At 58.5% G+C, this 18192-nt stretch overlaps 2 protein-coding genes across 2 annotated transcripts in view; both read left to right on the forward strand.

Moving 5' to 3' along the window:
* The window catches only part of TCF25 (transcription factor 25), a 45557-nt gene extending 43269 nt beyond the window's left edge, over positions 1-2288 (forward strand). Inside the window, exon 19 of the mRNA XM_037733276.1 lies at positions 1563-2288. The gene's annotated coding sequence lies outside the window, so the exon portion shown is untranslated. The remainder of the gene's footprint in view (positions 1-1562) is intronic.
* A 3088-nt stretch (positions 2289-5376) lies between these two features.
* Positions 5377-18192, forward strand: part of LOC108292848 (tubulin beta-3 chain) — a 15283-nt gene continuing 2467 nt past the window's right edge. The window contains 4 exon segments of the mRNA XM_037733277.1: positions 5377-6857; positions 7223-7336; positions 7338-7374; positions 16535-16667. Coding sequence (XP_037589205.1) covers positions 5902-6857; positions 7223-7336; positions 7338-7374; positions 16535-16667 — 1240 coding nt within the window. The 5' untranslated portion in view covers positions 5377-5901.

Here is an 18192-nt window from a genome sequence, read left to right on the forward strand (position 1 = left end):
AGACTCCTGAGTAGCTGGGATTACAGGCACGCGACACCATGCCCAGCTGATTTTTTGTATTTTTAGTAGAGACGGGGTTTCACCATGTTGACCAGGATGGTCTCGATCTCTTGACTTCGTGATCCACCCGCCTCGGCCTCCCAAAGTGCTGGGATTACAGGCTTGAGCCACCGTGCCCGGCCTAATTTTTGTATTTTTATTAGAGATAGGGTTTCACCATGTTGGCCAGGCTAATCTCGAACGCCTTAACTCAGGTGATCCACCCACCTCAGCCTCCCAAAATGTTGGGATTACATGTGTGAGCCACCGTGCCCAAGTTTTATATTTAGTAGAGATGGCGTTTCACCTTGTTGGCCAGGATGGTCTCTATCTTTTGACCTGGTGATCCACCCACCTCAGCCTCCCAAAGTGCTGGGATTACACGTGTGAGCCACCATGCACGGCCAAAATAATTTTATTAGAAAACTTCAGGGCAGTGCCTGGAATTGAAGGAGAAGCCCCAGGAGCATGTTTTGGAAAGAGAAGTCCATGGGCAGCTCTGAAGGGTAGTGTGGCAAAGATCAGGAGACATTTGGTCTGGGGGTGAATGGGCCACTCTGACCGGGACCCCAGCCTGGGGAGGGGGTGTAGCTGGAGCAGGTCTGAGCACGCTTGAGCAGTGCTGTCCAGAACCTGTGCATCCCACAGCGTTGCAGCTACAGGACAGAGGCTGCAGCCAGACGGCGTCAGAAGCCGGCATGGTTCTGGAAGGATCGAGAACGTGAAGTTGTTGTGGCTGCACCAGGGTTTCTGTCCCCTGCACCCCACAGCACCCTGATCTTTCACCCTCAGGAGGCAGCAAGCACAAGGGGCTGGGAGGAGGGGCTGCTCAAGGCTCTAGGGCGGCCAGTGAGGCAGGAGACATGTTCTAGCCCCAGCTGGGTCCTGGTCCATGGACCTGCCTCCCAGAAAGCCCCATCACTGTGTCATCGCCTATCAAGGGCCCACTGAGGCCTGTGAGCACATGTTATTCCTGGTGTCGCCTGACTGCTCAGCATTTCCCAGGTGGGAGCCTAGGGTGCAGGACCCTCCCCAGGACGGTGAGGGCCCCCTGTCTGTGATAAGAGGCGGCCTGAGGGTGCAGCCCTTGCACTGGGCTGGCCGTTTGGAGGGGTGCACTGGGGTCCCAGCTGTGACATCCTGAACCTGCTGCGTTCCCCTCCCCAGATGCTGCAGCAGGAGATGGTGCTGCAGCCTCCTTCTGCTCTGCAGCAAGGGAATGATGTCTGTGGTCAGCAGGAGGCTCTGGGGAGCACAGGCTGGTGCAGAGCGGGGCCCTCCCGGTGTCTCACCCACCCTTTTTTCCATGCCAGCATAACTGGCTTTGCTGGGGATCTGCACTTAGTTCCAGGGAAGGTGGCAGGGATCATCCCAGTCTACCTTGGTTCCCCACCCGCCACAGCCAGGTGCCTGTGATGAGCTTCAGCCATTGAGATGGGGGGACCACTAGAGTCTTCAGGGGCTTGTTCTCTAAAAATGACAGGCAAGCAAGGAGAGCTGGGTTCCTGCCTCTTCCGTTCCAGATGCCTTGAGTCCACCCACACGGGGATGTGGTGTTTGGAGCTCCAGCAGCCGTCCTGTGCTTGGGAGTCAAAGAAGAGCCGGTGTTCCAGGGACAGTGAGTGCAGCAGAGGTTGAGCCCAGGCCTGCTGTCCTGAGAGGTGGCTGGGTCACTGATGCCTTGGCACTGCTGCTGGGGTTATGTCGTGAGCTGCCGCTGAGCCTGTTTCTAATGACCGTGAGATCTGAAGACTACTCTCAAGGCTTGGCCTCTTCCATGCTTGTGGGGGATGGTGGATCCTGCTTCCTCCCCGGCCCTGCAGAGCCCAGCGAGAGCCTGAGGCACACGTGGCCTCCCCGGTGCCCATCGCAGCATTGCTTTCCAGCTGGGCCCTTTTCCACTGAGCCAGATCCCCCCCAGAGTCTTCAACACAGGCACCTCCCACACCCCACCCCTGGGTTCAAAGGAAACTGGCAGCCCCTGAGCCAAGGGCTGAGGTGGGCTGTGGGCCCGGCTGTCCTTGGGAGCTGTACTGGAGCTCACCACGTTGGGACCCAGAGGCAGACTCACGGTGGCCCAAGAGCTCGGGACTGTTGGTCCGGCGGTGACCCCCACCTCCCTGTGCATGGCTGCAGCTGGACAGGCCACCCTGGGCTACAGAGCTGGTTTCCCTGCAGCCCTTGGGTGCACACTGAGGGCATGCATGCATATGTGTGTACATATTCGTGTGTGCGCACGCGTATGTGTGTGGGTGCAGGTGTGTGTGTGCGTATGTGTGTGGGTGTTGCAGACCTTGGGTGCCAGACATGGAACAGACCCAGGAAGGCATCTGTCTTCATTGTCCTCATGGGGCCCTAGTCCAGAAACGTCCTTGTGGAAAGTGCTCCATGGGACCATGCCTCTGCTCGTGGGAAGGTGCTGTCCACCGTGACCCTGGTGAGCAGACACGCCGGCCCCACATGTCTTCCTGCTGCGCAACACAGGCACGAGGAGATCCAAACAGATAGAATTAGCTGTAGGATGATCTGATTCCAAAGTGTCTAATCACAGATATTCCTGATGCTAGTTGATCTCCCCCATGACCATAACGAGTCAGAACGTTAATGTTTTTCCAGCTCATCTTCCCACAGTGCCCCGACAGGCACATCCAGTGAGAACCACAGTGGGAGTCCTGTGGCAGGGTCACCCACTTCCGATGCCCTCCGGCTGTGTCCTGGCAGGAAGCAGGCTGCCCGATTCTCATGCCCTTTGAAGTCCCAGGCTGGGTGGCTGGGGTGGAGGCTGGGGTTAACCACCATCTATCTCAAAGCCCTCATTATGGAGCTGTGAACATGAACATCCCTGAAATGTGAGGATGCAGTGGGCTGGGATAGCGCTGCTCACCAGCTCATGGCCAGGGGGGAGCAGGATTTGGGTCTGTGAGGTGCTGTGGATGTCCAGGGACTCCTATGCAGCGACATGGCACCTCACACCATGGTGCCATCTGCCTTCCCCAGCCAGGCTCAGCCTCCTCCTCACATCTGGGACCCTTCTTTCCCCTGTGCTCAGCTGGAAGCACAGCATGGGGTGGCAAAGGTCCTGGGATGCAAAAGGCTGGACTGAGGTGAGGCTGTGGGTGCGGCCAGACCACAGGTCTGGGAGGTGTGGATAGGCCATGCTCTCCAAATGAGCTGTGTGCTACCAGACAGCGGTCTGCCAGTCTGAAGATGGTTTGACCAAGTCTCCCAAAGCTGAAGCCCCACCCATGCCCCTCCTGCATGCCATCCGGCAGGTGCACGCACCTGTGTCCATCAGGTGGTACAAGAATCTGCCAGCAGCACTGTCATTGATACGGAGTCTGAGGCCACCCCGATGCCACGTGGTGTGTTCACACAATGGACACCACTGTCTGAGGCAGAGGATTGCAGCCACCAGCATGGGCAAATCCAGCTGAGCGCAGAGAGAGTGAGCCGGGTGGGAACGTAGTGTCTGTGTCTGGTGCTGCGTATGTATCTGGTTCGGGTGGGGGCGTCCCTCAGCCTGCATATTTGTCATTGGTGCACTTTTATGTGTGTTGTACTTCAATTAAAACATTTTAGGCCCATTGCAGTGGCTCAGGCTTGTAATCCCAGCACTTTGGGAGGCCAAGGCGGGTGGATCAGGAGATCAAGACCATCCTGGCCAACATGGTGAAACCCCGTCTCTACTAAAAAAAAATACAAAAATTAGCTGGGCATGGCGGTGTGCGCCTGTAGTCCCAGCTACTTGGGAGGCTGAGGCAGAATTGCTTGAACTGGGAAGGTGGAAACCACAGTGAGCCAAGATCGTGCAACTGCACTCCAGCCTGGGTGACAGAGAAAAACTCCATCTCAAAAAAAAATTTTTTTTTAAGCAGGCCAGGCATGGTGGCTCACACCTGTAATCTCAGCACTTTGGGAGGCCGAGGCAGGCGGATCACCTGAGATTACGAGTTCAAGACCAGCCTGACCAACAGCGAAACCCCATCTCTACTAAAAAATACAGAAATTAACCAGGGGTGGTCATGGGCACCTGCAGTCCCAGCTACTTGGGAGACTGAGTCACGAAAATCACTTGAACCCGGGAGGTGGAGGTTGCAGTGAGCAGAGATCAAGCCACTGCATTCCAGCCTCCGTGGCAGAATGAAACAAAAAAATAAAAATAATAAACTTTAAAGCAAAAATACTTATAAATTGCAAAATGCAGATGTAACAGGTAATAGTGATGTGCTCACACACGGAGGTGGCTTGTGAGTGGTGTGGTCATTGCACGGTCAGATACTGGCACCCCAGTGGGGGACAGCAGGGATCTGAACTCGGACAAACATTAAAACCCTGATGCGGTGCCTGTCCCCTTGCTTCCTTTTCAGCACCTGTAAATGGGATGAATAATTCGGTTCCCCGTCCCACTTCCTCCTCCAGAAGGAGGTTTTTTGTCAGCATGGACGCAGCGTTCAGCAAGGAAGTGCTGGGAGCGCCCTGGAGTGAACGCACAAAGATGCCCTCCCTGCTGGGCCTGGGGGCCACACCCGACTGCTGTGAACGGATGGCAGAGCACTGCGTGCGGCCACTGGCTGGAGGCTGGAGGCGAGAGGTCCGCCTTTGATGTGGCTTCTGCTGCTGGGCCTGTGGTGCCTCCCCAGCGGAAGTGGGGGCATTGCTCGGGGAGGGCAGGAGCAGTGTCCCAGGTGCCCCAGTGAGGACGAGCCGTGAGATGACTGGAGGGTCCCGACACCTCACCAGGGTGCCCCCCAGCCAGTCTGCTGGTCCGCGCCCAGAAAGCGACACCCCCAGCCCCAGGGCTGCCATTGAGGGGGCTGCTCCTCTGGCTGGGCGAGCCTGGGCCCTCAGGGGCAGGGGCCAGAGCGGCCTCAGGCTCTGTGTGATACCTAGAAGCATCACCCCCTTCGGGGACCTCTGGCATTGGGCCTTTTCACCCTCTGCCCTGCCTGGAAGCCTCTCATACCCCTGTGATGTGTGTCTCTGCCAGGGTCCACTCAGTTTCCAGAACTTTAATTATTGGAAAGTTCTACCGGGTACAACCCCCAAATCTTCCATGAACGCTGACGGCTGAGTTGCTCCATGCATGCTTCGGCTGAGAGCAGAAGAGGCCCCTGTCCTCACTGAGCTGCTGACATGGGGAGTGGGGTTAGGGGCTGGGGCTGTGACTATCTGAGGCGGAGGAGCCTCTGGAGGGGGCAGGGCCAGGGAAAACCCTGGACTCCTGGAGGGGAGGCCAGGCAGGGGCCCTGGTGACCTGGACAGATGGCGGTGTTTTTTAATGTGAAGGAGATGGGCTCTGTGTGGGACTCTCTGGGTGCTGTGCGCTGCCTGATGGCAGGCCAGGCGGGGGTGGGCGCTCACGCATCCCGGGCACACGCCCATCATGTGGCCGCCCTCATGGGAGGGGCTCCGAGGATGACTTTAAAGATGCAGAGAAAGGCTCCATTCTTCCCAGGACCTCAGTCCAACCCTGGCCCAGGGAAGCAGGAGGCAGGCAGAGGTCTCAGAGGCCAGGAGGGGCCAGAGGTATGGAGATGTCCTGGGGACCTGAGCGGCCTCTAGGGAAGAGGCAAGGAGGGAGCTGAGGACCAGGTTTGTCCGAATTGGTTGTGAGATGCCCTGATGTCAGAGGGTTCATGCTAGGAAGTGTCGACTGGCTCGGACATGCCCAAGCTGGCCGGTCCAGGAGGGAGAGGGTGAGTGTGAGGGCAGATCTGGGGGGTGCCCGGATGGAATGAGGCAGGCATGGGGGACACCCAAGGCTCCCCAGCAGCACCATGAGCTGAGCAGGACACCTGCAGGGGGAGAACTGTGGGGACCTGGGAGCCTCCAACGACCCCTTCCTGCTTCCTGGACGGGACTATGCCTATGCAGGGAGCTCAGAGGAAACTCCTGGGGTCCCTCAACTCCACCCCCACAGCCACCTCCAACCTGGGGCTGGCTGCTAACCACACAGGAGCCCCATGCCTGGAGGTGTCCATCCCCGACGGGCTCTTCCTCAGCCTGGGGCTGGTGAGCTTGGTGGAGAATATGCTGGTCGTGGCCGCCATCGCTAAGAACCGCAACCTGCACTCGCCCATGTACTGCTTCATCTGCTGCCTGGCCCTATCGGACCTGCTGGTGAGCGGCAGCAACATGCTGGAGACGGCCGTCGTCGTCCTGCTGGAGGCTGGCGCGCTGGCGACCCGGGCCTCGGTGGTCCAGCAGCTGCACAACACCATCGACGTGCTCACCTATAGCTCCATGCTGTGCAGCCTCTGCTTCGTGGGCGCCATCGCTGTGGACCGTTACATCTCCATCTTCTACGCACTGCGCTACCACAGCATCATGACGCTGCCGCGGGTGCAGAGAGTGATCGCGGCCATCTGGGTGGCCAGTGTCACCTCCAGCACACTCTTCATCACCTACTACGAACACGTGGTCGCCCTGCTGTGCCTTGTGGTCTTCCTGACCATGCTAGTGCTCATGGCTGTGCTGTACGTCCACATGCTGGCCCGGGCCTGCCAGCATGCCCAGGGCATCACCCGGCTCCACAAGAGACAGCCGCCAGCCCACCAGGGCTTTGGCCTCAGAGGTGCTGCCACCCTCACCATCCTGCTGGGCATCTTCTTTCTCTGCTGGGGCCCCTTCTTCCTGCATCTCACACTGGTCGTCTTCTGCCCTCAGCACCTGACCTGCAGCTGTATCTTCAAGAACTTCAAGGTCTTTCTGACCCTCATCATCTGCAACACCATCATCGACCCCCTCATCTACGCTTTCCGCAGCCAGGAGCTCTGCAGGACGCTCAAGGAGGTGCTGCTGTGCTCCTGGTGCGCACGGCACAGGCGGCCTGCAGGGTGGTGGCCGGGGTGCTGGGCAGAGGGAGGTGGTGACAGTGTGTGGCCTGGCTCCTGTGTGACCCTGGGCGGTCCTGTACCTCCCGTGTCCCCATTTGTCAAAGAGGAGGGACTAAATGATCTCCCAAAGTGTTGAAGCGCAGACCCTTCTGGGACCAGGGAGAAGATTCTATGCAAAAGTGCAGGCAGGACTCCTCACCAGCAGTCATGGGGAATGGAGGAGGCCGTGGGAAGTTGTCAGGCTCCGGGCTCCTGAAGAGACATTTTCGACCCACTCCTGGGGCACTCCACCTGCTCCGATGACTGGGCAGCACCCACCCCACCCTATCTTTGCTGCCAACTCTCAGGACCTGTGCCCTCGTCAGCTGGGACATGAAGTCTCTGGGTGGAAATGTGTGCCAAGAGCCTCTGCGAGGGAGTCTGCTCCCACCACAGTCCCAGGAGAAGGGGCTTTGTGACCAGCTTAGCCACAGCCATGCAGCAGCTCCTGCAGCAGGAAGTGAAATCCGTGACTCAGGCTAAGGGACCAGGTTTGCAGGAGCCTCACAAGTGGCGTGGGGCTGATCCCTTCCGAGGGCCGGTTCTAAGGCTTGTCATGGTGACTGGGACTGGGTCCTCAGCCTGCTTTTCTGTGCCAGTTGCCGAGGCAGACAGCTCTGGCCAATGCCTGAATCAGTGACCAGTGCCTGGGAGCACAGGGCCGGGAGTCATAATAAATGTGACTCAGCATCACCCACCTTAGCCCCTTCCAGAAAGTGCTTGAAGTTTGCGGGTGGAGGGAAGGGGAGTGGAACGTCGTCAGAGATGAGAGTCAAGAGAGGGAAGAAAGGAGTCCCAGAAAGCACGGCCCACCTTGCCAGGTGAGGAAGCCACAGCCCCAGAGGCTCTGAGTGCCTGGGGATGTGGAGGCCCCAGCCAGGCTTGTGCTGACTGCTCCTTGGCTTTCTCTCCGTGCTTGCAAAGCCCAGCCCGGAGGGAGGAGCAGGTGCAGCAGGTCCCAGTCCCCTCCACTCTGACACCGTCCCAGCTGGAGTAGAAACAGGTGCCCAGTCCTCTATGTGACCACATGTGACCTCAGCTGGGACACATTCCTTTTTCCCTGCCCTGGCCCTGAGTCCCTCCAGCCATGATCAGCCGTGAATGGGACCATCCCCGTGCACTCTGAGATGGCCAGAAGGGGCTCCAGTGCAGGGGGTCTGGGGTCTGGGGGTCGGGGGGCTGGGTCTGTTCTCCACCCAGTACTGCCCTTCTGGGAGTGGGCAGGTGGGGTCTGTACTTGAGGTGAGGCCTCTGACGATGGGGATGAGGCAGGGGTCCAGCCAGTGGACAGGTCCCTGGAAGCGAGTCCCCGAGGGTAACACTGGTGCCCGGTTCTGGGGAGCAGTGGAGCCCGGGTCATCCCTCTGCTGAAACCTGGGCATGTCGCTGAGAAGACGATCTCCATTCCGTCTGCAGACGCTGAGCACTCAGCCTCCATCCGGGGACAGGCTCAACGGAGGCTGCAGGGGTGCCATCAGCCAGCGCCCCGGCAGGCCCAGTAAGCAGCCCCCTGACCAGCCCCACCCCTGCATCAGATCCAGCCTTAGGATGGGGAACTGCTTCCTGGCAGGGCCTGCCTCTTCTGGGAGACGGGACAGTGAGTCAGCCTTAAGCCTGGCACCAGAGCCCTCTGAGGACAGAGCCGGAGCTGGCTGGCCTGAGGCTGCAAAGCTTCTTCCCTCGCTGAGACAGGGAGGCACCCGAGATGCTCACTCAGGACCCCCTTAAACAGGGACAGGGAGGACCCCAAGGAAGCTAGACCCCAACCACAGCCACGTAAGCACTTGTGGGGAGGGGCATCTCTTGAGAACAAAAGATCCATTTCTTGACTTTCTGAACCGGGGAGCTTCTCTTGAGAGAAAAGAGAGAGACAGGCCCAGTGACACGCCACCCCCACACACCCCTGTGCACACAGACCCGACACAGGCGTCGTGTTTGCAGCTGTTCATTTTGGGAAATGAATGCCGACTTGCGGGAGGCGGGGTCGTCTGTACACTGCGCACTGTCAGATCTTTCCTGAAGGATTTTTGTCATTGAAATGTCAGAAGGATCTCGTTATAAGGTGGTATCGCTGTAATCCACGGCCCAGGAGGAGGTCGGCGCTGTGTGTAGCTGATGCTGCGAGCCCTGCCGTCCTTCTGTCCCTCCCTTCTCTGACCAGCAGACTCAGCTCCTCTTGTTCCCCCGAGGCACCCTGCGCAGTCTCGACCTCAGGGAGTGAGTCAGATAGAAGCTGCGGCCCACCCTCCCCCACCCCGGCCGGGTTCTTCCCTGGCTTGTGCGTCCTTGTGACAGCTCCTGACACCGATGCGCAAGGCAGAGGCACGTCCAGGTGCTGCGCGCGCCCGGGCCACAAAGCTCCTCTGAACTCTCTCGGCAGTCCCCTGAGGGAGGCGGCCGGGTGGCCCCCCAACTGCGGAAGCTGGCGACCCACAGAGCTCGCTGGCAGCCGCCGCCACCCCCCTGTGCCCGCGGCCTCCCGCCTCGGGCTTTTCCCAGGCCTGATCGGACGGTGGGTTCAGGGCCTGCGTCAGCCTCCACCTACCTCCCCCACCCAAACGGGCGGGCAGAGCTCAGAGCACCTTGACTGCCAAAAGACAGGGAGCTGGGAAGATGCGGCTGGTCCCTAAACGGGCGTGAGGAAAAAAGGCCCTCCTTACAAACCGCAGGGTGGGGCTGTCGCCAGGGTGGGACCCAGAGGGTAGCTGGGGGCGGGGTTCCCAGGGCCCAGGGGGTTTCCATTGTCCTCCCTGGATCCCGACGCCCCCGCAGCCGGCTCCTCCGTGAGCCAGCCCCTCCTTTCCAGTGCGGGGGGCCCCCGGACCGCGCCGGGCCCAGCGCTGCGGGATCCTTGGCTGCGGGAGGGGCGCCGCATTGCGCGCGGCGGGCGGGGACGTGCGGGGCTGAAGATACGGCGGGGACGCGCGGGGCGGAGGATGCGGCGGGGACGCGCGGGGCGGAGGATGCGGCGGGGACGCGCGGTGCGGAGCCTGCGGGCCGGGCGGCTTTCTGCGGCGGCGCCTCCCGATTGGCCGCCCGCGATGACATCAGTCGATGCGGCGGGCGGGGCCGCAGCTATAAGAGCCCACGGCCGCGGTCCCGACCCTCAGCAGCCAGCCCGGCCCGCCCGCGCCAGTCCGCAGCCGCCCGCCAGACGCGCCCAGCATGAGGGAGATCGTGCACATCCAGGCCGGCCAGTGCGGCAACCAGATCGGGGCCAAGGTGAGGCTGCGCGCCCCGGCCTGTCCCGGCCGCAGGGCGGGAGGAGGGAGGCGCCGTGCCCCGCGGCCCGCACCTCCAGCCGCCCCCGCCCCTGCAAACCTGCAACAAAGGGATGTCCCCCGCGCCGAGCCGGGCGGCCGGGACGCGGGGCTCCCGCCCTGGGACTCTCGCCCTCAACTCTCCGCCCCTGCCCCGGTGGCCTCGGGCTGTCGGGGCGCAGCTCACGTCAGTCGCGAAGCCTCAGCCCCCTCCACACCTGCACCCCCTCCACCAGGCCTCGGCAGGTGCAGCTGGGGGCCCTGTCTGGGCGTGGCCCTCTCTTTTGGGCCCGCAACATAGCCCTGAGTGAGATGGGTGGGATGGGCAGGTTTGGGTGGGTGGGGCTCTCCCCACAGCCGTGATTCCCTCGGCTCGAACCTCCCCCTCGAGGAGCCGAACGTCCCCCGAGAGGCCTGAGCCGTCCTGATGCTCCGACACCCCTTGGCGTCCTGGCCCCACCCTGTCCCTTTGTTGGAGGGGTTGGGCCTGGACTCGAGGCGGCCTTGGTGGAGGACCGCGCTCTCCGTCGGCGCAGCCGCCCCTGGGCCACCCCCGCGGGGCTTGACCGCGCCCACCCAGGGTCTACCAGTCTGGGGATTGGACGTGGGAACAAAGCCGGGCTGTGGGGTGTGGATGCTGCACCGCGGCGCGCCCCTCCCTCCATTGTTAGCCCACCTCGCAGACGTCCGGGCCAGGCAGGAAGGGGCGTTGGTGTCGTTGTGCAGGGACCCCCGCCTAAATCATTTAGAGGATGTCATGTCCCCTGGTCCTGGGAGGCTGTCCCTGGCCCAAGGTCACACAGCAGGTGCCAGAGAGCCGGGCTGCCCCTTGGTCCGCCTCCCTGGCAGGAGCCACCCTGGGGCTCGGGCAGGGCGGGCGGTGCCTGCTTGCCAAAGGATCTGCGCTCGGAACAGTCCTGGGAAACCCGGGTAGGGGAGGCCGGCTTTGTCAGGACCAAGGCTAGGGACCCAGCTCGGGGCTGGTGCAGCGCTGATTCCGGGAAGGAGGGGCTGGAGGAGACCGGTCTTGCAGAGGAAGGGGCCAGAGAAAGGCTTCCTCGCGAGGCTGTTGCCATGGAAACCAGCCAGGAACAAAAAGCTAATTACAACAGGGCCAGCCACGTGGCTGACATGTAAATTGCAACTTTGGCTCCGGGTGGAGGCGCCTCCGAGGGTGGGAGGCCCAGTAGTGGGGAGACTCTAATCACCCAAGGAGACAGCTGTGCCTGCCAAGGAGAGCCTGGGGGAGGGGAGGCCTGGGGGACAGTGGCCTCAAATCAGACGAGAACTCCCGGAGCACCCTCTGACAGCTGCCCTGGCCTGATGGGAGGGGCCAAGGTCTCATTAATGTGGTCACTGGGGCAGAGCCTGCCCTGAACATCTGCTCCTGCGAGGGTCAGGGGTCGCTGGGGGGAGGGAGGGCAGGCAGCCCTGAAGCCCACCTGGGGTTCCTCCTTCTGTGGCTGGGATGGGCGCAGAGCTGTGGTCACACATGGCCCTTGTCAGGCAAGAGCTGGGACCTAGAAGTCAGGTCCACAGGCAGACATCCCCCGAGGCTCCACGCGGCAGAGGCAGCTCTGCCCCCGGCTGGGTCCTTGTCTTGCCTCGAGCTCCGCTTCTCAGCACTGGAGCCTTAGTTTGCCCACTACTTTTTATTCCTTTTGAGTTGTTTTTTCTTAATTTATTTTGTTTTAAAAATTAATACCTGGCTGGGCACGGTGGCTCAGTAATCTCATGTAATCCCAGCACTTTGTGAGACTGGAACGGGAGGATCGCTTTAGCACAGGAGTAGTGGACCAGCCTGGGGAACATGGTGAAACTCCGTTTCTATTAAAAAATAATAATAAATAAATGAATCAGCCTGGGGTGGTGGCCTGCGCCTGTAGTCCCAGCTACTTGGGAGTCTGCGATGGGAGAATCACTTTAGCCTGGGAGGTCGAGTTTGCAGTGAGCTGTGACCGCACCACTGCACTGCCACCTAGGCGACAGTGCGAGACTTTGTCTCAAAATAACAATAATGATAACATACGATTCTTTTTAACAATGCAAAAACAGGGAAGTAAATCTCGGGGGGAAAAGTCTGCTCCTTTCCACCCTTCCCTGTGGAAGCAATGGGAAGCAGCTCATGTCTCCAGAGGTCAAACGCGAATTCCCGCGGGCCTGGCCATTCTCGGCCCCCACTCCCACAGCTGGCCGGGGCGGCCGGGTGGGTGGGCGGCAGCAGCTGAAGGCGGGCAAGGCGGCCGCTTCCCAGTTTGGGGGTCCTCGGATGGTGCCTGTCTGCGCAGCGAGGCCCCTGGACTCTGGGAGGCGCCTGGCCGGGGCGACTGGAGGCCGGGAGCAAAGCCGGGTCCCAGGTGGTCACGCGGGTCACCCCCGCGCGGTGCACCGCGCCGGCATCTCGCAGGCATGCGCCCCGAGGAGCAGCAAACCCGGAGGCCCGGAAGCCACGCGGCCGCCCGCAGTCACCCCGGGGGCAGGCGCGGGCCCGGTCGTGCGGAAACACCGGGGCCCGCAGGACCCGCGCCGCGCGGCTGCCGCAGAGGCCCCGCCGGGGCCCGGGCTCCCTCTCCCGGCGCGCGGGCTCCGCCCCGGGGCGGTGCCGCCTGCCGCGGCCGGGGGGGCCTTTGTCCTCAGTGCGCGCTCCGGCGCCCCCTCCCGGCGGCTGCTGGGCGGGGCGGTGAGTGGGCGGGGCCTGGCGCTCGCAGCCAATGGGAGACTGCGCCCTGGCTCGCCCCGCCCCCCCGCCTGAGCGCCCCTGCGGAGCCGGGGCCGGGCTGGAGCCGCGTGGGGGGGTCCCAGGGGTCCCAGGGGGCCCGGGGGTCGTCGCGGAGGCCGCAGTCGCGCAGCAGCTGCCCCGGGAGCCGCCGCCCCCGACTCCCGGCCCCGCTTTCCCCGGGACCCCAAGCGCGGCTCGAAGTCAGCACCAAGGACAGCGCCTAGGCCGGGCACCTCGCGGCTCCCAAGGCCGGTTTTGAGTTTTGTTTTTAGGGTTCGGTTTCTGGTTTTCGTTTTTTTTTTTTTTTTTTGAGACAGGGTCTTGCTCTTCTCACACAGGCTGGTGTGCGGTGGTTCAAGTGATTTTTATGTCTCAGACTCCCAAGTAGCTGGGATTGCAGGTGTGCACTACCATGGCTGGCTTATTTTTGTATTTTTAGTAGAAACGGGGTTTTGCCAAGTTGGCCAGACTGGTCTCAAACGCCTTACCTCAAGTGATCTCTCTGCCTCAGCATCCCAAAGTGCTGGGATTACAGGCATGAGCCACCACGCCCAGCCTGATTTCATTTTTATAATTTAAAAACTTGGCAGGTGCAGTGGCTCACACCTGTGATCCCAGCCCTTTGAGAGGCCAAGGTGGGCAGAACACAAGGTCAGGAGATCGAGACCATACTGGCTAACACGGTGAAACCCTGTCTCTACTAAAAATACAAAAATTAGCTGGGCGTGGTGGCAGAAGCCTGTAGTCCCAGCTACTCGGGAGGCTGAGGCAGGAGAATTACTTGAACCCGGGAGGAGGAAGCTGCAGTGAGCTGAGATAGCGCCATTGCACTTCATCCTGGGCTTCATCTCAAAAACAAATGAACAAGCAAAAAACTTAATGCAAAAAGAATAAAACTTAGCAATGACAAAAATGCACAAAAGGCAGAAAGAAATCCATTCGTGACCCTTGTGGAGAGGTGAGCTCTGGTGACACTCTCAGGAAGAACGGGTATCCTGAGAGACTGTCATCAGAGGTGAATGCTCCTGTACATGTTACAATAATTACACTGTTTTAAAGACATTTATTTTTAACAATTTTCCTTTGAAAAGCTGCCATGTGCTCATAACAAAATCCCAGCAATACCGAAGGATATGCAGTGGGAAGAAGCTTCTCCCAGTCCAGCCCACATAGAGAAGCACCCGTGACGGGTTTCTTTCTCTTTTTTGAGATGGAGTCTCCCTCTGTTGCCCAGGGTTGAGTGCAGTGGAGTAATATAAGCTCACTGCAAACTTTGCCTTCTGAGTTCAAGCGATCCTTCTGCCTCAGCCTCTTGAATCTGAGATTACAGGCACCCGCCACCACGCCTGGCTAGTTTTTTTTTTCTTGAGATGGATTCTCACTCTGTTGCCCAGAATGGAGTGCAGTGGCACAATCTCGGCTCACTGCAACCTCTACCTCCTGGGTTCAAGCGATTCTCCTGCCTCAGCCTCCTGGGTAGCTGGGATTACAGGTGTGTGCCACCACGCCTGGCTAGTTTTTTTATTTTTAGTAGAGACAGAGTTTCACCATGTTGGTCAGGCTGGTCTTGAATGCCTGATCTGCCCACCTCAACCTCCCAAAGTACTGGGGAATTTTAGTTTTAGTGGAGATGGGATTTCGCTATGTTGCCCAGGCTGTTCTTGAACTCCTGACCTCAGATGACTCACTGCCTCTACTTCCCAAAGTGCTGGGATTGCAGGTGTGAGCCACCGCGCCTGAAAAAAGTGCTTTTCTTTTTCTCTCTTTTTTTTTCCTTTGAGATTTTTTTTCTTTAGGACAGTCTTACTCTGTGGCCCAGGCTAGAGTGCAGTGGCATGATCTCGGCTCACCACAGCCTCTGCCTCCCAGGTTCAAGCGATTCTTCTGCCTCAGCCTCCTGAGTAGCTGGGATGTGTGAGCCACCACGTCTGGCTAATTTTTGTATTTTTAGTAGAGACAGGGTTTCACCGTGTTGACCAGCCTGGTCCCGAACTCCTGGTCCTGGTGACCTCTGGTGATCCGCCCACCTCAGCCTCCCAAAGTGCTGGTATTACAGGGGTGAGCCCCCACTCCTGGCCTTTGTGTATTTATTTTGAGATGGGGTCTTGAGGTGAACTCTGAGGCTCATGCTTGCTGCCACCCAGTCCTGCCTCCTGCACAGAGCAGTTTCCTCTAAAGTAACCCCTTTAAGTAGAAGCATCTTAAAACGTCTCTTCCCCATCTCCGTTCCAAAGCGCATCTTGGTCTGCAGTCTCAGGCTCCTCCCACCTCAGCCTCCCAAAGTGCTGGGATTTCAGGCATAAGCCACTGTGCCCAGCTGCCAAATTGTTTCCTACCCTGCTTTTTTCTTGAGTAACCTTTTCTCCGGCACATGACTCACATATAGTGGCCCTCGTTTCTTGAGGCCTTCAAACCCATCAGCTCATCTGAAAGTCACCCCTGAGGAGTCAGCACAAAGGGTACTGGGAGAGGTCAGACAGCCCCGGGAAACCACATGGCCGGTGTCCCAGGAGGCCTGCTGCCTGCAAACGCTGCTCCCGGGCACAGCCGCGGTTGGCCATCAGGGTGTGTCCCGCTGTGAGGTGGCATCTCTCTGAAAGCCTTCCTCTCACCTAGGGGTGTGTGTCTCCGTGTGCACACCTATGTGCTAATAATTCTGTGTTTGCCATATGCCATTTATATGCCTTACACAGATTAACTCACTTCATTCTCACAAAGACCTGCTATCATCACACACATTGAACAGATGAGGACACTGAGTTACAGAATCGTTGTGACCCACCCAAGGTCACACAGTTGGGAAGGGTGGGAGAAGGATCTGTGAACCCAGCAGGTCCAGCCCCTGAGTCTAGGCTCTGCTCTGCAGCAGTTGTGGGAGCAGAGTCTGGGAAGCACTGCAGGTTTGCATTCGGGAGGAAGAAGTGGGGTGGCAGGAAGAGAGAGGCCGACCCCTGGGAGCTGGGATAATGCCAGCCCCACGTGGACAGGCTGGGTGACCCCAGGCAAGTTGCTTCCCATTTGGGACCCCAAGGACCCTTCTGCAGACCCAGCTGGGGGTCCTTGATGACATGGTTGTCCAGGTCCCTATGAGTCCCGTTGGCTGAGGACAGTGATGTCCCAGCACCATCACTGGATATGGTTTGCTCTGATGTGGAGGGGCAGGTGTAGCAGCCAGATACGATCGTGAGCTCTGTGCCTCTGAACCCGGCCACCCTCCTCTGCCAGCTACTGTGGGTGTCTCTACCCTCTGTGTCTCAATTTCCTTGCCTGAAAAGAAGGGATAATGAAACCTATCTCTCAAGGTGTTTATTACCAATGCCCTTCATGGACGCATCAGCTGGCCCAGGCCCTTGGCAGCAGGTGCAGAGCTGGGCCTGGGAGCCTGGGTGTCAGGCTGTTGAACCTTGAGCCATCCTGGGGCTGTGGTCAGCCTGGGCGTGCATGAGTCCAGGTGCATATTTACTATGGCAATTTTTTGACAGATGACAGAGCGTGGGGCTCTCTTTTGAATGGGGCTAGTGGAGGCCTTGGGTCCAAAGCCCTAATTTTATACTGAGGGCTATAAGGCTTCACAAGGGAAAGGGCCTGGCTGGGGCTTACGGGCTGCCTGCTGACCACCCCCCCGCCAACTTCTTTTGCAGTTCTGGGAAGTCATCAGTGATGAGCATGGCATAGACCCCAGTGGCAACTACGTGGGCGACTCTGACTTGCAGCTGGAGCGGATCAGCGTCTACTACAATGAGGCATCTTGTGAGTGCCTGCCCCAGCCTCCCTGTTAGAACCAGATGCTTGTTCCTAGGTGCCGAAAGGAAAAATTAGCATTCAGAGAAAACGTTTTCTCAACAGGGCAATTTTACTTTCTGCAGAAAGGGTGCTACCCATCAGCAGTCCTGCCATGACAGTGTATGCCTTATGCACCGGGTCCTTACTGCTCTGTCCCGTCTCCACTGGTTGGAGCTGGACCTCACAGTCTAAGCTAAACCCAATTGGCTAACAACTTAAAACTTTGCTAAATAGGTAAAGGTAATGGAGAACAAAGGAAAGCAGGGAGTTGCTTGCGAAAGGACTTAGAAAAGTAATAACATTTCTAAATAAGGAGGGGCACAGGCCGCCAGTGGGGACGTGCCTGAGCTTGTCCAGACAAACGTCTTGGTTAAAGCACAAGGACATAGAATGTACCCATTCCTTTATATCTAACAGCTACGTAGGATAGGGCTTCTCAAAGAGTAATTAGCAAAAAAAACCCCAAAAACCAAAAAACCAAGAAGGCTGTGAAGGAAGTCAGTCTTTAAAAGAAACTATTATTTCTAGCATTTTTTATTCTTTAACAAGAAGGGAACCTGTGAAGAGGAACAGTTTTCTTTCCACACTCCTCATCCCAGCCCTGGTGAGGACGTCGGGGTGCCTGGACTGACCAGGTCTTAGCGTCTCTCTCCTCCTATGGGTTGGCCAGTGTTGGAAATAGATGCTCGGTGCTGCAAAGAAAAATCAGCACTGAGACAAAGGATTTTTCAGCAATGCAATTTTTACTCCCTGGGCTGCAGGAAGGGGACCCTCGCTAGCCATCTTGCCATGAGAGTACAATGAACAAAGGAAAATAGACAAATTTATCCCTCACGCATGTGGGGTCATCCTTGCTGCTGTGTCTGATCTCCGTTGGCTGGAGCCAGACCTCACAATCTACACTAAAATGCAATTGGCTAACAACTTACAACTTTTCTAAACAGGTAAAAGCAATGGAGAGCTGGGACATGCCTGTGAGCACGCCCAGCACAGATGTCTCAGTTGAAGTACCAGGACACAGAATGTACCATGTGCCTGTGAGCACGGCACATCTAACAGCTACATAGGACAGGGCTTCACAAAGTTATTAGCACACTTATTTTTAACAAGAAGGAAACTTTAAAAAGGAACTTTTCTGCTTCCCACGGCCGAGATGCCAGCGGGCATGACTGGACACCGGGCATCCAGATACACAGAATAGATAACAAATCATAGTCATAAAAGTGAGAGCCAACATATTAGTGACCATGAGGGCCTTTGTGTATCCAGGGGGACAGACAGGGCTAGGGCACGGAGGAGACTGGTGGCCATACAAGGGCCTTGAGAAGGGGCCGCCTGGAGGGCTTAGTCAGGGGCTCTTTAGCAACTGGAAAAAAGTGATTTCCATATCAAAGTGATGACACACTCACCTGCCCACATGGACATGTGATTTAAAAAAATGTTTAGGCCAGGTGCAATGGCTCACGCCTGTAATCCCAGCACTTTGGGAGTCCAAGACAGGCAGATCACGGGGTCA

The sequence above is a fragment of the Cebus imitator genome, unplaced genomic scaffold, assembly GCF_001604975.1.
Source record: "Cebus imitator isolate Cc_AM_T3 unplaced genomic scaffold, Cebus_imitator-1.0 Scaffold509, whole genome shotgun sequence".
NCBI lineage: Eukaryota > Metazoa > Chordata > Mammalia > Primates > Cebidae > Cebus > Cebus imitator.